Source organism: Patagioenas fasciata, chromosome 15, assembly GCF_037038585.1.
Source record: "Patagioenas fasciata isolate bPatFas1 chromosome 15, bPatFas1.hap1, whole genome shotgun sequence".
Lineage (NCBI taxonomy): Eukaryota > Metazoa > Chordata > Aves > Columbiformes > Columbidae > Patagioenas > Patagioenas fasciata.
Window position 1 is genome coordinate 8,573,078 of NC_092534.1, and position 15,535 is coordinate 8,588,612.

The following is a 15,535-nucleotide window of genomic DNA, read 5'->3' on the forward strand; positions in this document are numbered from 1 at the left end:
GCAGTGCTGGCTGTGGTGAGGAACAGGGTTTGTCTGGAAGCATCCAGGTGACTGCTCTGCTGTCCTGACAGCAGGAGGAACCTCCATGGGAAAGCTTTGCCATGCTGAGCTTGCTGTAAGTGCTGCCTGCTCAGGGTGCTGTTGGGGCCGTTTGTGGAAGGGTCTGCCTCATGTACCGTAGATCAGGGTAGGTGGGTATGAGTGGTTTGGAGGTGGAAAGATCAAATCTGGTTTTATTTTGAAAGCAGTATTTTGGGAACAGTTACGCAGTGTCAGTTGAAGCCCGGTGATTATTGCAGCTGCAAGGGGCAAAAAAAATCCAAACTCAGCATCTTGCTAAGATACTTAACTGTTAATTTCCATGAGTGAGATCCACCCTTCTCAAGACACTTCAAACTGTTCACATTGTTGCTTCCTCTCCTGATTAGATAGGTGGAAGCAGTGCTTTATTAATTAGGAGGAAAATCCTGCTCCTTCATACCAAGGCAGAGAAGCCTTTGGCAGTTTGCTCCCCTTCCACGACTGAAGCCTCCCCTCATCAGCACAGACGATGTGTCTGCAGGGCATCTCCTGGGGCATCTCCCTGCCCGCTGGGAGAAGTTCCTCAAAAATAAGGCTGAGTGCTTCCAAAGAGGCTTTCTTCTTTGTAGCCTTCTTTAAATGACCCCTTCTCTTGCTAGAGTGTAGTTTTCGTTCTCACCTGTACTTCTTGCAGGCTCTTCATTTACTTAGTGTTGCCCCAAGGCGTTTTCTGGCTCAGCGTAACGAGCACGCACGTGCTTTGCATTGAGCTATGATTCTGCTGCTCCTTCTGTTTTCAAACAGGTTCGTCCTCTCCCCTCCTTGGGCCAACATTCCACCTAAATACCATTCATTGGCTGCTCTCACCTGGTGTGAGGGGTGACCCTGAAGAAAAGGATTTACTGCTCTGCCTGAAGAAATCCGATTTCACGCAGCGCTCACAGCCAAGCAGCCCACTTAGACCAGACAGTCCTGGAGATCACTATGAATTAGCTGGGTTATCCTCCACCTATTTATAGATCCTTTCCTCTCCCCAGCTTCACCCACCATGGGATTTTACCGCACCACTTTAAAGCAGCGCTACCAGCCTCTCCTCTCCCTGCAGAGCGTTTGCGTTGAGCTGTGGGCTCAGACCCCCTGGTGCAGACCTGGCAGAGGAGGATGGGCCAAGACACGACCAACACGTTGGGAACCAGCAGTAGTGCGGGCAGCAGGCATGTCTCTCGCCTGTTGTGGTGAGCTAAAACTGGCGTTTCCGTGTGTAGGAGGAGGAAGCAAAAGGTTCTGCTTTTCCAGCTTGAGGAAGTGCTCGCGAACCAGCCTGTGGAATTGCTTTATTTAGCAGTAGCTCTGCTTGAGGAGGTGAAAAGGGTTATTAATTGACTGAGCATCCTGCCTTCTGTTTCGCTCAGCCTGCGGTAACTGTACGGGCCTGTGTTTCTAACCTTCTTGCCTTTATTTACTTTATCGTGGTAGAAACCAGGTCTTGAGGTGAGAGCCCGGCCTTCTAGCACAGCTCTTAGCTGCATCCTCCACGGCTTTGCTGCCTCTGTGCGGCGTGGCTGTGGGAGCTGTCGGGAGCTGCTGAGGGACGCAGCAGAAAAGCCAGAGGCACTGTAGGTGTGAGACAGCTGATATCTCCAGTTAGGCTTGAGCTGGTGATACTTGGAAGTACTCTTTCCTTCTCCTAGCGTGGCTGTCATTTAGCCAGAAAATCAGATTTGTTACAAATTAACTGCTTGAATAGCAGGAAATGAGAGGGGAAGTGCCAGGGATCTATTTTGGCTGGACCTGCAAAAATCAGTGAAATCTTGCTATTGGGCAGGCAGCACGAAGCAATGTGTGGAGATGTGTTGGCTAATGCACAGCAATTAGGCAGACCAATTAAAATTAGAAAATGGAGGGAGTGAAAATGGAGGTTTTGGACTTTTTTTGTTTCTATTTTGTTAGTCCAGTCTTTGCAGGTTAGGGAGAAGAGACCATGACCAAGCAGTAACATTCTCCAGCTAATGGCCTAATGCCGGCACATTACGGTATTTAGCTCGTAGCAAAACTGCACCTGCTCCTTGAGCTGCCACATTTGAGAGTCTGTTATCTCTCAAGGCCCTTCTTGATCCCTTAGAACAATCCTGGGATTGAAAAACTGTATTTTAGGGGTCTTTGTTTCAGCCTTTTTACTGCACAAAGTAGTTTTTTCGGAAAGGTCTTTCTACAGTTCATTCATCTCTATAAATCCTGGTGGGTAATTGAATAAGCTCAGCTGTGCTAATTTTTTTCTTCTTCCTTGTTTCTTCTATTTTGTTCTATTAAATGTTCCCTTGATCCATTCCTCCTGACGCACATCCAGATTGCTGTGCCTTTTTCCTTTAAGGAGAGACGTGTATGTTTAAACTTCTTTGAATACTAGAGGTCACAAAACATTTCTGTGGTTCATCTGTGTGGATGCTCAAAGAATAAATTCTAAGAAGTAGGAAAGAGAGAGGGAGAAAAGGAAGTACAGTCAAATCCCCAAACCTTCTTTGTGGGTAGGTGAATGCTCAGTATCAGCTAAAAATTGGCATCAGCCAAAAGAAAGTATTTCATTGCACTGTGTGAAATCATCACAGAAAATGTTGTGCAGATACCTAGTCTGTTCATTTTCAGCCTTACAGTGGTGTTAGTGGAGAACAGGAAAAGAGGGATAATTTATCTTACATACAAGAAAAATAAAATCTCCTTGCTGTGTACAAGCCATCAAATTGTACTCTTTGTATCTGAGGTAACTAAAAACCTGGTGTGCCAGTCAGAGCCTGGAGCTTTCAGAATAACCTCTTGTGTGTGTGATTCTCAAGGGCTGCTAGTCTGGGCTCTGAGACTTGCTTCTCCCCTTTTCTGCCACTTTACCGCAGTGGTGAGGGCTTTCTGCTGGGCTCTGCTGGGCTTTTCTCTGTTAGCTGGGCTGCTGCCCTGAGCCTGGAACTGCTGGCACTTAACTGGGGAGAGCCTCTTCTAATAGCCCCCGTGCCCCCATCTCCAGGCAGCAAAAGTTGTATTCAGTGAAATGGCCCTTCCTGTCTCAGTGAGCGCTGGGATGGGGATCCTTGTCAGAGCATGCATTAATAGGCTTCTAAAAATTGAGGGTTGTTGCTTAAATCATACCTTATCTTTTCTCTCTCTTTCTTTCCTTTTTTTTCTCCTTTCTCTCTTCTTTTTTTTTTTTAAACTCTTGATCAGAACCGACCTTCCTTTCTCCAGTGTGTTGGGATCTTTACAGCAGCCCATGCCGCAGCGCCTCGCCTGTTCCACCCGAACTGCCCGTGCCACTGGCTTGGACCTAACCTAGGATAAATCTCAGCGTGGCCTGGGTAGGGGGGAACCATGGGGAGCTCTGCCTCATCGCTGGCCGCAGAGACGGAGTCGGACCATGGCTTCGCTAGCGCGCCCTACCCAGGGCACCCAGCTGTGAACTGGTATAGGAGTAGTCACAGTGGCCCCGTTTGGGAAAGTGCCCTTATAACGCGGCAGCATCAGCACTTACACCACCGGGTGCGAAGGTAAGGAGGAGGGGAAGGATCCTGCTCACCTGCTTACCTCTCAGCTTGAATCCAGGGCGGTGCGTTTGGGAAATAGTTTGTTTTTCATCCTGTTGGGTGACGGGTCCTTTCGTTCAGTGGCTCAGTTAATTTCCTCGTGAAAGCTAGAGCCAAATTTCCGCTGATTTGAGTGATGCCAAGCCATGTCCTTTTTACAGGGCTGCTGATGTCTCCTGCAGAATAGTCTGCAGGACTCATCCCAGCTCTTCCTCACTCACCTCAATTGTGAAGGTGGCTGCCAGGGAATGGGATCTCAGTTCTTTTAACAAGTTTGCCGTGTTCTTGTGCCTCCTTTCTGACCTCCCAGCTACACAGATGGAAGACTGTGCCTCCAGGTTGGGTGGCAACAAGTAGCAAGAATTTCTGAAAGCAAAAGAGCAAGAGAAACTGTTTTCATGTAAAAGCAGTTGAAACGCTTTGAATAGCAGATCCAGGGGAACGAAACATAGCAAAACAGAATTACTCTGGAAAAGAGCTCAGTGTTTCCAGTCCTCAATTTCTATTCCTCCTTGACAAAATCAGCACCTCAAATGTGTCTTTGAGTCGTTGCCTCTGCCCCTTCCCCGTCAGCCACTTGCAGTGAGGAATTTTTCTTCACGTTGGAGGGCTGGTGTCCTGCACTCAATCTCTGACAGGTTGAGAGGTATGTCAGAAGCATCTAAAAATCCTCTGCCCGGGGGCTTGGCTACAGAGGCTGCTGTGTTTTGTGCTAATAATATTTGAGCCTTTGCCTAACGCCTGCTTTGTGTAGATTCCAGCCTGGTTGGGTGTTTGTACTTGCTTGAGTCTGAAGCTGCCAGTCTTTTAGGAATAGCTGCTTGCTTCTGAGCGTCCCTGAGCTTTTGTGGCTTTCTACTGGAGACGTTTGCTGTGATGGTCACGTAGTATCTGTTGTGTAGTTCGCGTTTTCTTGCCTTTCTGCTGCTGCGAGTCCCAGAATCTGATCACAGTGCCCGGTACACAACTCTGGGATACTCCGAGGCAAGCGCCGTCACGCTTTGCTCCTATGTAGCTCTGTCTTGGATTTCCTTGTTGAGCTGCTAACAGTGTGAAACCAATTAGCTGTTGTCTTCGCTCTCAGTCATGGGCTTGAGTTCATAGCAATGCCCAAGAGGCCTTTAAAGAGGCTATTTTGTGTAGTTCCCAACATCTGTTGCTGTGTGTACCAACCTGGGTGGCTAACCCACAGTTCTGGTTGGTGATCTGTGCTGTTTAGATTTGTCCCCTCTAGTTTAGAGGGATCCTGTGGACAGACCTGGATCCTTCCTGCTGGATTATTTCTTCCAGACTGCTGGTTTTTCCTCTGTTGCCTCGCAAGAGTTGGGGAAGGTGTCGACGTCTCACTGATGAATACCTGGTATACCTGTGCACAGCCAGCACTGGAATGTAGGAGCTTCCAGTGCAAAGCTGGCACTGGGCACTGAAAAGATTGTGTCTCTGCAGTCTCACGTATGCCAGCTGTGCCTGTTCATGATTCAAAGTCTGTAGCTTGGAGGATCTTGAGAAACTAAATGAAATCTTGACATATGGAAGTACATTTCCTGAACAACCAGCCTTCATGGTGGAGTGAGTGTTGGGGCAAGAACAGGAACTGCTGGTGTCAGCGCAGATAAAGCCAGTGTCCTATTAGAACAGGAGTGGTTTTCTGATAATTATGTATTTCCCATGCTAAAGGGAGAAGAGAACTCAGCCTGGCTAAGCGCCACATGGATCCTGGAGACAGGAAAATCGCTGGCCATGATTCACTGAGCGGTGAATTGCGTGGGAAGAACCCGCTTTAGGCAGCGATTATGGAAGTGGGTTCAAAAGACCTGCTGAGATCAGCCAGGCTATCAGGCATCAAAGTAACTGTGGTTCCCATGGAGAGATGGGTGAAGAAGATTGGTTTCCAGAGGGGAACAGATAAATATATTCCTTTAAAAAATTAAGTCAGTCAATAGAACAAGTCAGGGTATGTAGCCCTGCCTCTGAACGTTCTCGTCCCTGGAGTCCTGTAGTGCGGGAAGGAAGTGGAGTCCTGGGGAGTCAATTTGAGGCTGGGCAGGAGTTCTGGGAGAGACTTTGCTTTTCCTGCTGGTTTCCTGTCGCTGCCTGCGGCTGCCTTCAGAGCTGATAACTCTTTGGCCTCTCTAGAGCAACACGGAGCCAAACCTGCTCTGTTCTGTCTCGTGCCTTGGAGATGAACGCAGACCTTCCTTGGCAGGAAAACAGGCCTGCAAGTAGTTCACGAGTGACTTTAGTCTGCACTTGGTGGGGGAGGCTTCCCTCACGGTGGGGTGGGAATAAGGAAAGAAATCAGTGCTGGTTGGCTTTCAAGATTTTAGAAGCTGCGAGGAGCCTGCATTGTCCCCTGTTGCCTGGGTGAGGCTGGTGGTCTGGAGTGCCCTGTCTGCTGAAGACAGACAGACATGAAGGATTAAAAATGAACCTGTAGAAACAGTAGACTTGTGATATCCAGATTTGAGTCCCTGGTCTCTTCTGGACCAGGCTGCACAGTTATATTGCAAGTGTTATATGCATTTTAGTTAGAGGGATCTTATTGCCAAGATACTATCTTAGGACAAAGATGTTGCTTTTAAATACATTCTTGGTAATTGTGTGTAGCCATACAAATTCTGGCTTAGTTACAAGTCCCCTTGGACACCTCCTTGCCCATGTGCTTAAGGGTGTTTGGCCCGAGCTGTTGTTGGATGAGAGCCTTCAGCTGAGCCTGCAGATCCATCACAGCTGAGCTTCCCGATGTGCTAAACCCTTCATGAAGCTGTGAGCAGCAAGGGGCAGCTGCTGCAGGTGAATGGTTTGGGAGCTATGGGCTCATGGTGGCTTCTCTTGCTGCTGCTGGAAGCAGCAGTGGCAGCCCTCCACATCTGTAAGGGCTTAACAGGGAATTTGAGCACTGAAGTCTCTCCCAGATGAAATTTAAGACTAGGTGAACAGAAACACTCCCTTTATTCCCCAGCATTTGTAAAGAGAGACAACAAGGTCCTGTCCTGGTCAAATTCTTGATGGTTACCTTCTACAAGACCAGAGACGTGGGGCCCTTCCCTCTGGAGCTGCGGTGTTGCTGTGGTGAGGTGTCTGCCGGAGCTGGGCACGTGTTAGCACCAGGCTGCTGGGCTGGCAGCGTGCCAGGGGTGCACAGCGCTTTGGATGCGTGCACAGGGTTCGTGGCACTGAGGGGTGCTCGAGTTCTTTTGACTCAAGAGAGGCTTTTGGGAAAACCGGTGCAAGATCTGTGCAGCTGGATCTGAGCGCCTCTGCCCACCACCCTGTTTGGCTGAATCTCCCTGAGGTGTTTCATTTTCCAGCATATGCATTTTCTGGGATTTCCCGCAGCATTCTGCAAAGGCTTTGTGTTCTTCTATAAAAACCTCTTCATAATGAAATACCTCTGGGCCTCAATAACTGTGGAGGGAGAAACAGACTTTTTTTTTTTTTTAATGCTAAAAATATATAAATCCCTCTGCTTTTAAAGAGAAGCGAGAACCGCTTTTGTTGTTGGCAGCTGGTGGGAGGGCACTTGCTGCACCACCCGTCTGCTCCCCAGAAGTACCACTTCTGGAGAGCAAACCCAGAGCAAGGCACCCGTGGCCTTGATGTTTGGGAACTCTGTGGCTTAAATGCATGAAAAGCAGCAAGTCAAAACTGCTGGGTAGCATCACACAGTCCTGTCTCAGGGTCTTTGAGCTGTCTTTAGGCTGGTGGAGATGTTACTAATGGGACACTGTTGTGGCACTTCACCTCCAATGGCAGCATAAGCAGAACTGTTACAGAATCATAAAAGCATTTTGGTTGGAAAAGACCTTTAAGATCCTTGAGTCAGCTGTTAATGTAGCACTATCCAGTCCATCTCTAAACCATGTCCTGAAGAACTTAATCTATGCATCTTTTAAACATCTCCAGGGATGCAGAGGACATATTCCTTGTTGGGGAAACCAAGGCCCACAGGAGAATTGAGATGTCTGGGAAGAAAAGCTACTGGTAGAGCATCAGGTGACGCTGCAGCATTTCCCTGTTCCTGTTTTCTGTTGTGAGACCTCAGGTCAGGCCTCAGCCTCAGGTCTGGCAGCCTTGGTGGGGCAGCGTCCGTGCTCTTTGGGGTACAGTTACCCCGACAGAGCTGGGCCTGGGGGCTGAGGCAGGCACAGTTCTCTGGTTTTTTTGTCAGTAACCTACTTGGATCTGGGTGTTCTCAGAGAGCTGATTTTGCACCTTGGAAGAACTGCAGACTGGTTGAGGCTGGAAGGGACCTCTGGGGTCCAGCTGGTTCAACTCCCCCCCAGACCTCCATGCAAAAAACAGAGGTGTGTGGCTGTGAAAAACCTGGGGACAGCCAAAATCTGCTCTGAATCTATATCCACAGAGGAGGGATGAGGAGGGAAAAAGAAACCACTCCTCCAAACCACAATGGTGCTAACATCAGCTCTGATATTCAGGACATGCCTGTTCATGACACCAGAGTGGAGCTTGTGTCCCTCAGGTGCTGCAGTGAGGTGGATGCATCCCTGTGTGGGTTGTGCTCCCTCTGGAAGTTGTTTTGGCATCGAGTTCAGCTGGGATTTGGTAGACTAATGATGCTGCAGGTTGTCGTGGATACCTGCTTGATGGGAACATTGGGCTTGTAACTGTTTGCTTGCCAGTTCTCACCAAAGCACACAGCAGGTGGAATAATGTCTTGCTCTAGAAAGCGTGCGGTGCCAAGGAGCTGGCAACATGGTATGCTATTTCATCTGCCTGAGGCTTCCAGTCCTGCCCATCCACTTTCCATGCTGACTGCTCCAGCAGTCCGCTCACTCACAAAGCCAAAGTTGTTTAAATTAAGGCTATTTATAACTCTGGAGCTGTGAACAACTCAGAGGATGGCACAGAGCAGCACAGACTGAAGTTCCCAATGGGTACTCTAACTCCCCCTTTGCTCTTTGTCCACTCCTTAACCTTCCCCATCTCCTTTTCCCACAGGTGCAGGTAACAGAGCTCTCCTGCCCACTTACCCTCTCCAAAGAGGGCAAAATCCAGGGCAGGGAGTCAGTCAGAGCTCGTGTGCTCATCCTACCCATGGCTAAAATCTGAACAGAAATGCCTGAACCCCTTTCCTGGAGTGTTGCTGTCACAGCATGGAACAGCAGACCTGTCCCTTCAATAGTGCCAACCTTGAGAAGGGAGAGCAGCACCTTTACCTGTTTTGGGGTGCTTCTGGTGCTGCGGTAGCTGAGCAGTCTTGCTCCTCAGGAACCCTGTAGGTTCAGCTCTTTCTTCAAGTGCAGGTGTTGGGTAAATTTGCTGTGGTGCTCTTGGGATGCCACACAGCAGGAAGGGGGTTAGCACCCAACTTTGGCCGTGCCGTGGTCTTCACCTCTTCATCTCTTTTGGGAAGAGATCCTGGAGATGCAGTTTTGCTATGAAGGAAGCCTCTTGTACTCTGTGCTGCAGCAATGTGTGGTAGGAGGGCCTGGCAGAGCCCTTTGGTGCTCTGTTTGGAGCAGTGTGTTTCCAGATGCAAGTATGCTGGGAGTGGGGTGGGAAAGGGATTGGTAGGTGATGTTTGGTTTTGGTTCTTTTTTTATTTAAGAGGAGCCAGAGCAGGGATTTTTACAGTGCGACCCTTCTGCATTGCTCCCTTGACTTTTTTTGGCTGCAGAGGCAGGAGCTTGGTCTAGTGTTCTGTGGCAGATCACTTGCACCCCCTGAGAGGTGTCATGTCTATAGCCTGTAGCTGTGAAGCAGTCCAAGTCCTCCAGAAGGAGCTGATGGATGGATATGATGACAGCAGGAAGCTCAGGAGCCTGGCTGAGCTGCTGCGAGGAAGGAGAAGATGTAGGAAAGTGTGTGTGAGGAGGGTATTTTTTCTTCTCCCGGGGTCTCACAGAAGAACTAGGGTGGAAGCTACAAGGTCACCTAAGATACAGCATCTGTCCTGGAGGGAGAGGACATGCATTACCCTCATGCTCCTGCTGTCATGGGCTTGTGAGTGGTGGGATGAGGGCAAGAATAGCCTCCTGCGTTCTGCCGGTGGGGCAGGCAGGGCGCTCCCTTCCCTTCCCAGCTGTTCAGTGCAGACGTTTCTGGGTTCATTCTAGAGCTTGTTGCTCTCCTCCAAAAGTATGTGCTGGTTGCTGCAAAAGGCACATACTGGATTCCTCTGACCAGTAACTTAATCTGGTTTGACACCGGTGGCTCTGGGCTCCGGTGTCTGACTAACATGGTTCAGAAACGGGAGGACATGCAGAGCTGCAATCTCCCTTCGTCTGCCTCCACCCCCCACTGCAAGCACCCAGCCCCAGGCTGGCCATGGCACTGAAAGGCTGCATTGATCCCATCGCGGCTGGGGCTGGTGCATGGAGGAGATGGAGGGGAGTGCGTACCCAACGAACCCTCTGCAGGCCTTTGTTCCCTCAGATGAAACAGCCCTCCTGGTGCACAACTGCCCTGAACAGAAGGGCAGTTGTTCAAGGGATGTGGAGTGGAGAGAGAAGCTGTGGCTGGGTGCTGTTTGCATTTGACAGCCTGTGGCTGTGTCTGCCCTTTCCTGCCCAGGGATCCACAGCCCACCCAGGTAGCTGTGCCTTACCAGCCACTTTCCTCAAAAAACTGCCCTGGGCTTTTATTGGAATTGGGTACCTTCCCATGCTGCTCACCCTGCCACCTGCCAGCCTTCCCGCTCTACCTAGCGCTGGCAAGGCACCGGTGTTGCAGCCGGCAGCCCGTGCCAGCCGGTGCGTGTCACGATGTCCGTGCTCACAAGCATCACTGAATCCCTGCGAGGGGTGTGTGCTGAAGGTCACTGTGAGGAGGCGTGAAGAACTGATCTGAAGAGAAAGATGATGTTCCTGCGTTACAGATGGCATTTACGAGACTGCAGCAGGACATTCAAACCAGAAGGAAAGTTGAAGTGTGAACACAGCCTGCAACACTTCTGAACGGCACCGGGACAATCAGCAGGAGAGCAAGGACAGTGTGTGGGGTGAGGATGAGAGTTTGGGCTGCAGGTGCTTAAAGGCTGCCAAGTTGGCAGCTTGTTGGGAGCTGGAGGGACCTCGCCTGCCCTTGCCCAGAGCAGTTCCAAGCTCAACTTTTTCTCCAGACACGTGGGTTCAGGCCCTGCTGCTCCCAGCACTTGTAGTGGTATCGCACACTGGGGCTTGTCGTTACCTAGAGCTGGGCTTCTGCATTTGGAGCAAAAGGAGATGTTAGGAGGTTGGGTCTTTCCACCTTTTGAGGGGGAGAAGACAGGGTGTCCAGACCCCCTGGCCTTCAGTAGCATTCCCCAGCTGTGGAGTTGGGAGAAGGTGGACACGAACAGGATTTTCATCTTCCTGAAAACCTGATTTTAGTTTGCTTACCTTGGAAAAGTGAAACTATATATATGTGTGTGTATACATGTATATGTATTTTTTCACCCCTATTCCTTGGGACACAAAGGAGGAGACACCTTTTATTCAGAGCTGTGGTGTTGGCTGGCACATGCCCCATGCAGCACTGGGACTTCTCACCGGACCTGTGCCACCAGCTGTGGCGAATGGGTCCTCTTTAACCTTCACTGCTGAGGAGCTGAGACCTCTTCTGCTGCCTTACCACACAGCTGTTGTGTCTGTCTGTGGAGAGGGACAAATGTGGAAACACTTGGTGCTTCTGCAATGTGGAAAAGATTTGTTTTTTTGCAGGATCTGCAAGGTTGCAACCCATGGCACAGAATGAACTGATCAGTGATGCTGCTTTGGTTTTGCCCATCAGCCTCCGTGGCAGATGCAGTGATGTGCATTGGGTACATCATTGCTTTACACACCTTGTCAAGAATCTCCTAGCAAACCTTGGCAGAATCACCTGTTTTCCTTGGGTTATGTTTTCCTACAGCAAGTGTTTAGATGCTTTGCATCTTCTGGGCATGGCAGTGTGGGCGCTGCAGCCCCTGGCTGGCTCTACTGTGTGTGTTGGAGGCACTGCTGGCTGTGGTGACGTGGTGGGGAGGGCACAACAGATGACAGGACCCATCTGTCTTGTGCAGCGTTTAGTTCTGCTGCAGGCAGGGCATGCACGCTCTTTCTCTCCTCTCTGTCCTGTGTCCCTGGGTTGCTAGTGAAGTCCTTCAAGTCATCCTTGAGGAGCATGTGTGCTGAGGTTACCCAAGAGATGTTTGTGAGAGTGTGCGAGACTTGAAGAGGTTTAGGAGCTTTAAGTGGGAGTGGGAGCTTCCCTCCTTGATAGGAAGGGCTGTGTCCTGCTGCAGGGAGGGGGATGCTGGGCTCTTGGAGTAGCCCCAGCATGTCCTTTTGCTGCCATGGCAGGATGCTTCTGTGTCACATGGACACAGTAGGGTTAACTGCATGTGCTCAAGCCAGGAACATCCTGTAGATTCCAGCTGTCAAAGCACTAACTTAAGTATGTGTCATCTTTATGAGGCAGTAAACAGTTCTACGGTACCATGGTCTGAATTACTGCATCCAGAGGCCTCCAGGGTACAGTATAATTGGTAGGGACTTCCCTGGTAATTGCTGCCTGACTTCTGGAGGAGTTGACCAGACGTGTTGCTGGCTTGGTGAAGGTGGCAGAAGCTCCAGAGGACAGGACATGAAGAGCAGGAGCAGGTTGGGGTGCTGGATGGTCGTCTAGCTCAGCCTGGCCCAGCACAGCGTTGTTCTTCTCTGCTCCCAGCCCTTCCAGCTCCACATAACACACCCAGTCCTCCTCTCTGTCTCTAGGAAGCCAGAGAAACCAAACAGATGCAGTTTTCAAAGTGGGCAGCAATGCCAAACTGACTCTGAGGCCAAGTGTGGGTTCCTGTGTTGAACCTTTGTTCGATGGAGTTGTGCAATGGTCTTGTGTCACCCTGGAGCTCCTTGGCTTGCTGATGGTGTCCCAGCGGGTGATCTCTTGTGACATGGCAACTACCCGTGGTGGTGGTGAGGCACTGCTGACTGCCACATTTCACTTGGTGCCAGTGAGGAGGAAGGTGCAGGGAAAGGTTTTTGGCTGGTGGGGACCACAACATGCTGAAGGAGCACTTCTTGCTGTTTGTAGTGCATGCTATTGCCACAGAGGACACAGGTCTGGGGCTGCTCTGCACATCCAGGGTAGTTTATATGGGCACACAGGTACTGAAGATTGTCCCAGGACTGGCCTAGAAGTCATCAGTGCAAGGAAATGAAAATAGCAAGTAGGCTGTGCAAGGGGAAGCATTCACTGCCAAACCACAGTAAGATCAGCATGTTTTATACCACTGAGCTTCTTGGAAACTGCTGATAATTGTCCTGTCTAAAGTTCAGTCACATGAGAAAGAGAAGTAAGCGACATGTCTAGGTCAGCTGCAGATGTGCAAACAGATCCATTGCTGTTGGTGGGACTCAACCTATGCACAGGATCCCATCTTCTCCCTTTCAAGATGGAACTGGACCCAGTTGCTGGGTGAAGTGCCATGAGAAGGCACTTGAGCAGCAGGGCTTGAGAGCTCACTGATGCCCTTACAGCCAGTGGTGTGTTTTGGCCTCTCATTAAATTGCCCTGTGGTGGTTTCTATAATGAGGTGCAAATCCTTGAGGCTGGCCTGGCTCTTTCTGCAAAGAGGTGTTGAAAAGCCAAAGTCTCCTTGGATGTATTTCTGAATTTCCTCATGGTTTCAGCAGTATGGGACAGAGCAGCAGGCTCAGGGCAAGATGTCTTTCTGATGTCAAGGGGAAGCTGCCCTGTTAAACTTCACTAGAGAGGTTTAAATTTTGATTTTTTTTTTTTTTTTAATATATATATATTTTTTTTTTTAAGGTCACGTGTCAGCATCCAGTCCTGCAGAGCAGAGCCAAGATCCCTTGAGAAGCTGCAGGGTTCTGTGACCTTGTCTTGGCTTGTCCTCAGAGGAGGAGGGGTCAGTGGGGTCTCGATTGGGGAATTCTGTGGCTCTTTGCACACACAGGGATATTAATCCATGAATTCACCCTTTTTCCTGCAGATCTAGTGTGCCAAGCTGGCAAGCTCCTGGAGGTACAGGGGGTAATTTAGCTCACCTCTGAGCTCGGCAGGTAGGAATGGTGTTTAACCAGTGCTGGAACAAGAAGGTGGAAGGCAGGGAGTGACATTTGGGATGGAGGTGTCCCTTCTCCTGTCCACTGGAGCCTTGGAGGCTGCAGTGTGGAAGTCCTGGGAGCAACCACCAGCCTGCGGATGCCCAGGACCTTTCGTGCCATTCTCTGCCTGCTGCATTTATTGAGCCTGATGCTTCAGCTGTTGTGGAGATTGACGGATTTCTGTTAACCATACCCTGCCTGTGCCCCCCTGTTAAGTGAGCCCAGGTATTAGCATTGCAAGAACTGAAGGCTGGAGCACAGCAGCTGGAAATGCAGGTTGATTTATTCAATGGAGATGTGAGAGATGGGAGCAGACAGCTGTGGGGCTGTGTTGTTGCTCCTGATTCATTTACCCTCCTTTCTCTTCCGTTCTCTCTTTCTCTTCCCTCACCACTCTTCCAATTTTGTTTTAACAGCACTGCAAATGGCAATATAAATCTTAGCTGAGCAGCAATTTGGGTTGACGGCCACCAGTAAATCTCTTCAGGCCTCCTCACATGAGAGGGAAGTTGCACTGGGAGTGAGGGGCTATGCGCAGGTCCTGAGTGTGCCTGGTTTACAGTCCCATCAGCTTTTCCTGACTCTTTCCAGTTACAGGCCCAGAGCTTGTTTAGCCTTGGTCTCACATCTCTCTAGTCCTGGGAAACAGGAAAATTCTTCTCCCACCCCAGCCTCCAATGCTACCACTTGGTGTGTTGGAAAGTGGTGTGAAACAGCCTCAAACATGGGATAGGAGGGATGCTAGCACAAGTCGCAAATGCCATTGTTCGGTTGTGTGACATCTGAAGTTGTTCCCTATTCTTAAAGATAATAGAAGGTGGTCTTCATCTGGGCAAATAGACCTGTACTTTCAAAATACCCTGCACATGCATGTGCTTTTGTTTTCTGACGCAGAATGCGTGTATCCTCTACAGGCCATGCTGGGAAGTATGGCAGAAAATAGCCCCATGTGGTGTGTGAAGGGCAAAACCTTTGCCATTTGGTTCATGCAAGGGATCTACGTACAGAGTCCCACACCAGGAGTCGCTTGTCCTGGCAAACGTGTTTCCCAGGTGCCTGTACTGTCTCCTCGGATCAGTGTTCTGCCTGTTTGCAGAACACTCCTCACCATGCTTGAGCTTGACCGCTCTGCATCGAAGCCGGGTATTGTGAGAGCAGAGTAAAAACATGGCCCATGCCTTCATCTTAGCCTTTTCTTGGCTGTCTGTGAAGCTTCAAAGGCATTTTCCACATTGGGTTCTTTAAACTGGGCGAGTGTTGAAAGATGCAACGATAGGTCTGTCTGATGGCAATAAGTCTTGCTTTTTATGTGATGCACTGGTGAGAAAACCGAAGTGCAAAGGGAAAAGGCATCTGCTGCAGACGTGTGTCAGAAAACAGGGCAATTTGGGGGTTTGGAATAAGTGGGATTTTTGCAGAGAAGCAGCATGGGGCCAGCAGTCCCTGCAGTGTCAAGGGACTGCAGGGCTCTGGCTCCAGATGGTCGCCTCACCCAGCTCTGTTCTCCAGGGAGCGCAGGCTCTTTTGAGATAGACTGCAGACCCTCACTTAAAAAGAATTCCTTAATTGGCTTAAAGATAGAGAAATGAAAACGAGCAGAGTTTCCTCTTCATCCAGCTTTCTTTCCTCTGTGGGAGCTGCCTTTGAAGTGATTGTTCAAACATACCTCAGGTGTGGGTAGCTAAATGGGGGGAATGAAGTGTCCTTTGGTCCCAGGAGTCTACCCTTCTTGCTGAAGCTGTCCCAGCTCCTCAGATGAGAGAGCAGCTTAATGAGTTGTTTCCTGCTCCTTTCCTTGCCTCCTCCCCTCCCTGCTGAGAGCAGGTAGGTCTTTATTGTAAAATGTAACCATGGAAATCAGCCCTATCAGTGCTTTATTTCCTTCCCACT

At 49.8% G+C, this 15,535-nt stretch overlaps 1 protein-coding gene across 7 annotated transcripts in view; it reads left to right on the forward strand.

The window, feature by feature from the left end:
* Positions 1–15,535, forward strand: part of CAPN15 (calpain 15) — a 59,252-nt gene that overhangs the window by 14,172 nt on the left and 29,545 nt on the right. For 6 of the 7 annotated variants that reach the window (XM_065850811.2, XM_071815045.1, XM_071815046.1 and 3 more), the window contains one exon: positions 3,235–3,554. The exons of the other annotated variant lie outside the window; for it this stretch is intronic. In XM_065850811.2, coding sequence (XP_065706883.1) covers positions 3,379–3,554 — 176 coding nt within the window. In that variant the 5' untranslated portion in view covers positions 3,235–3,378. The remainder of the gene's footprint in view (positions 1–3,234; positions 3,555–15,535) is intronic. 7 annotated transcript variants of the gene reach the window in all.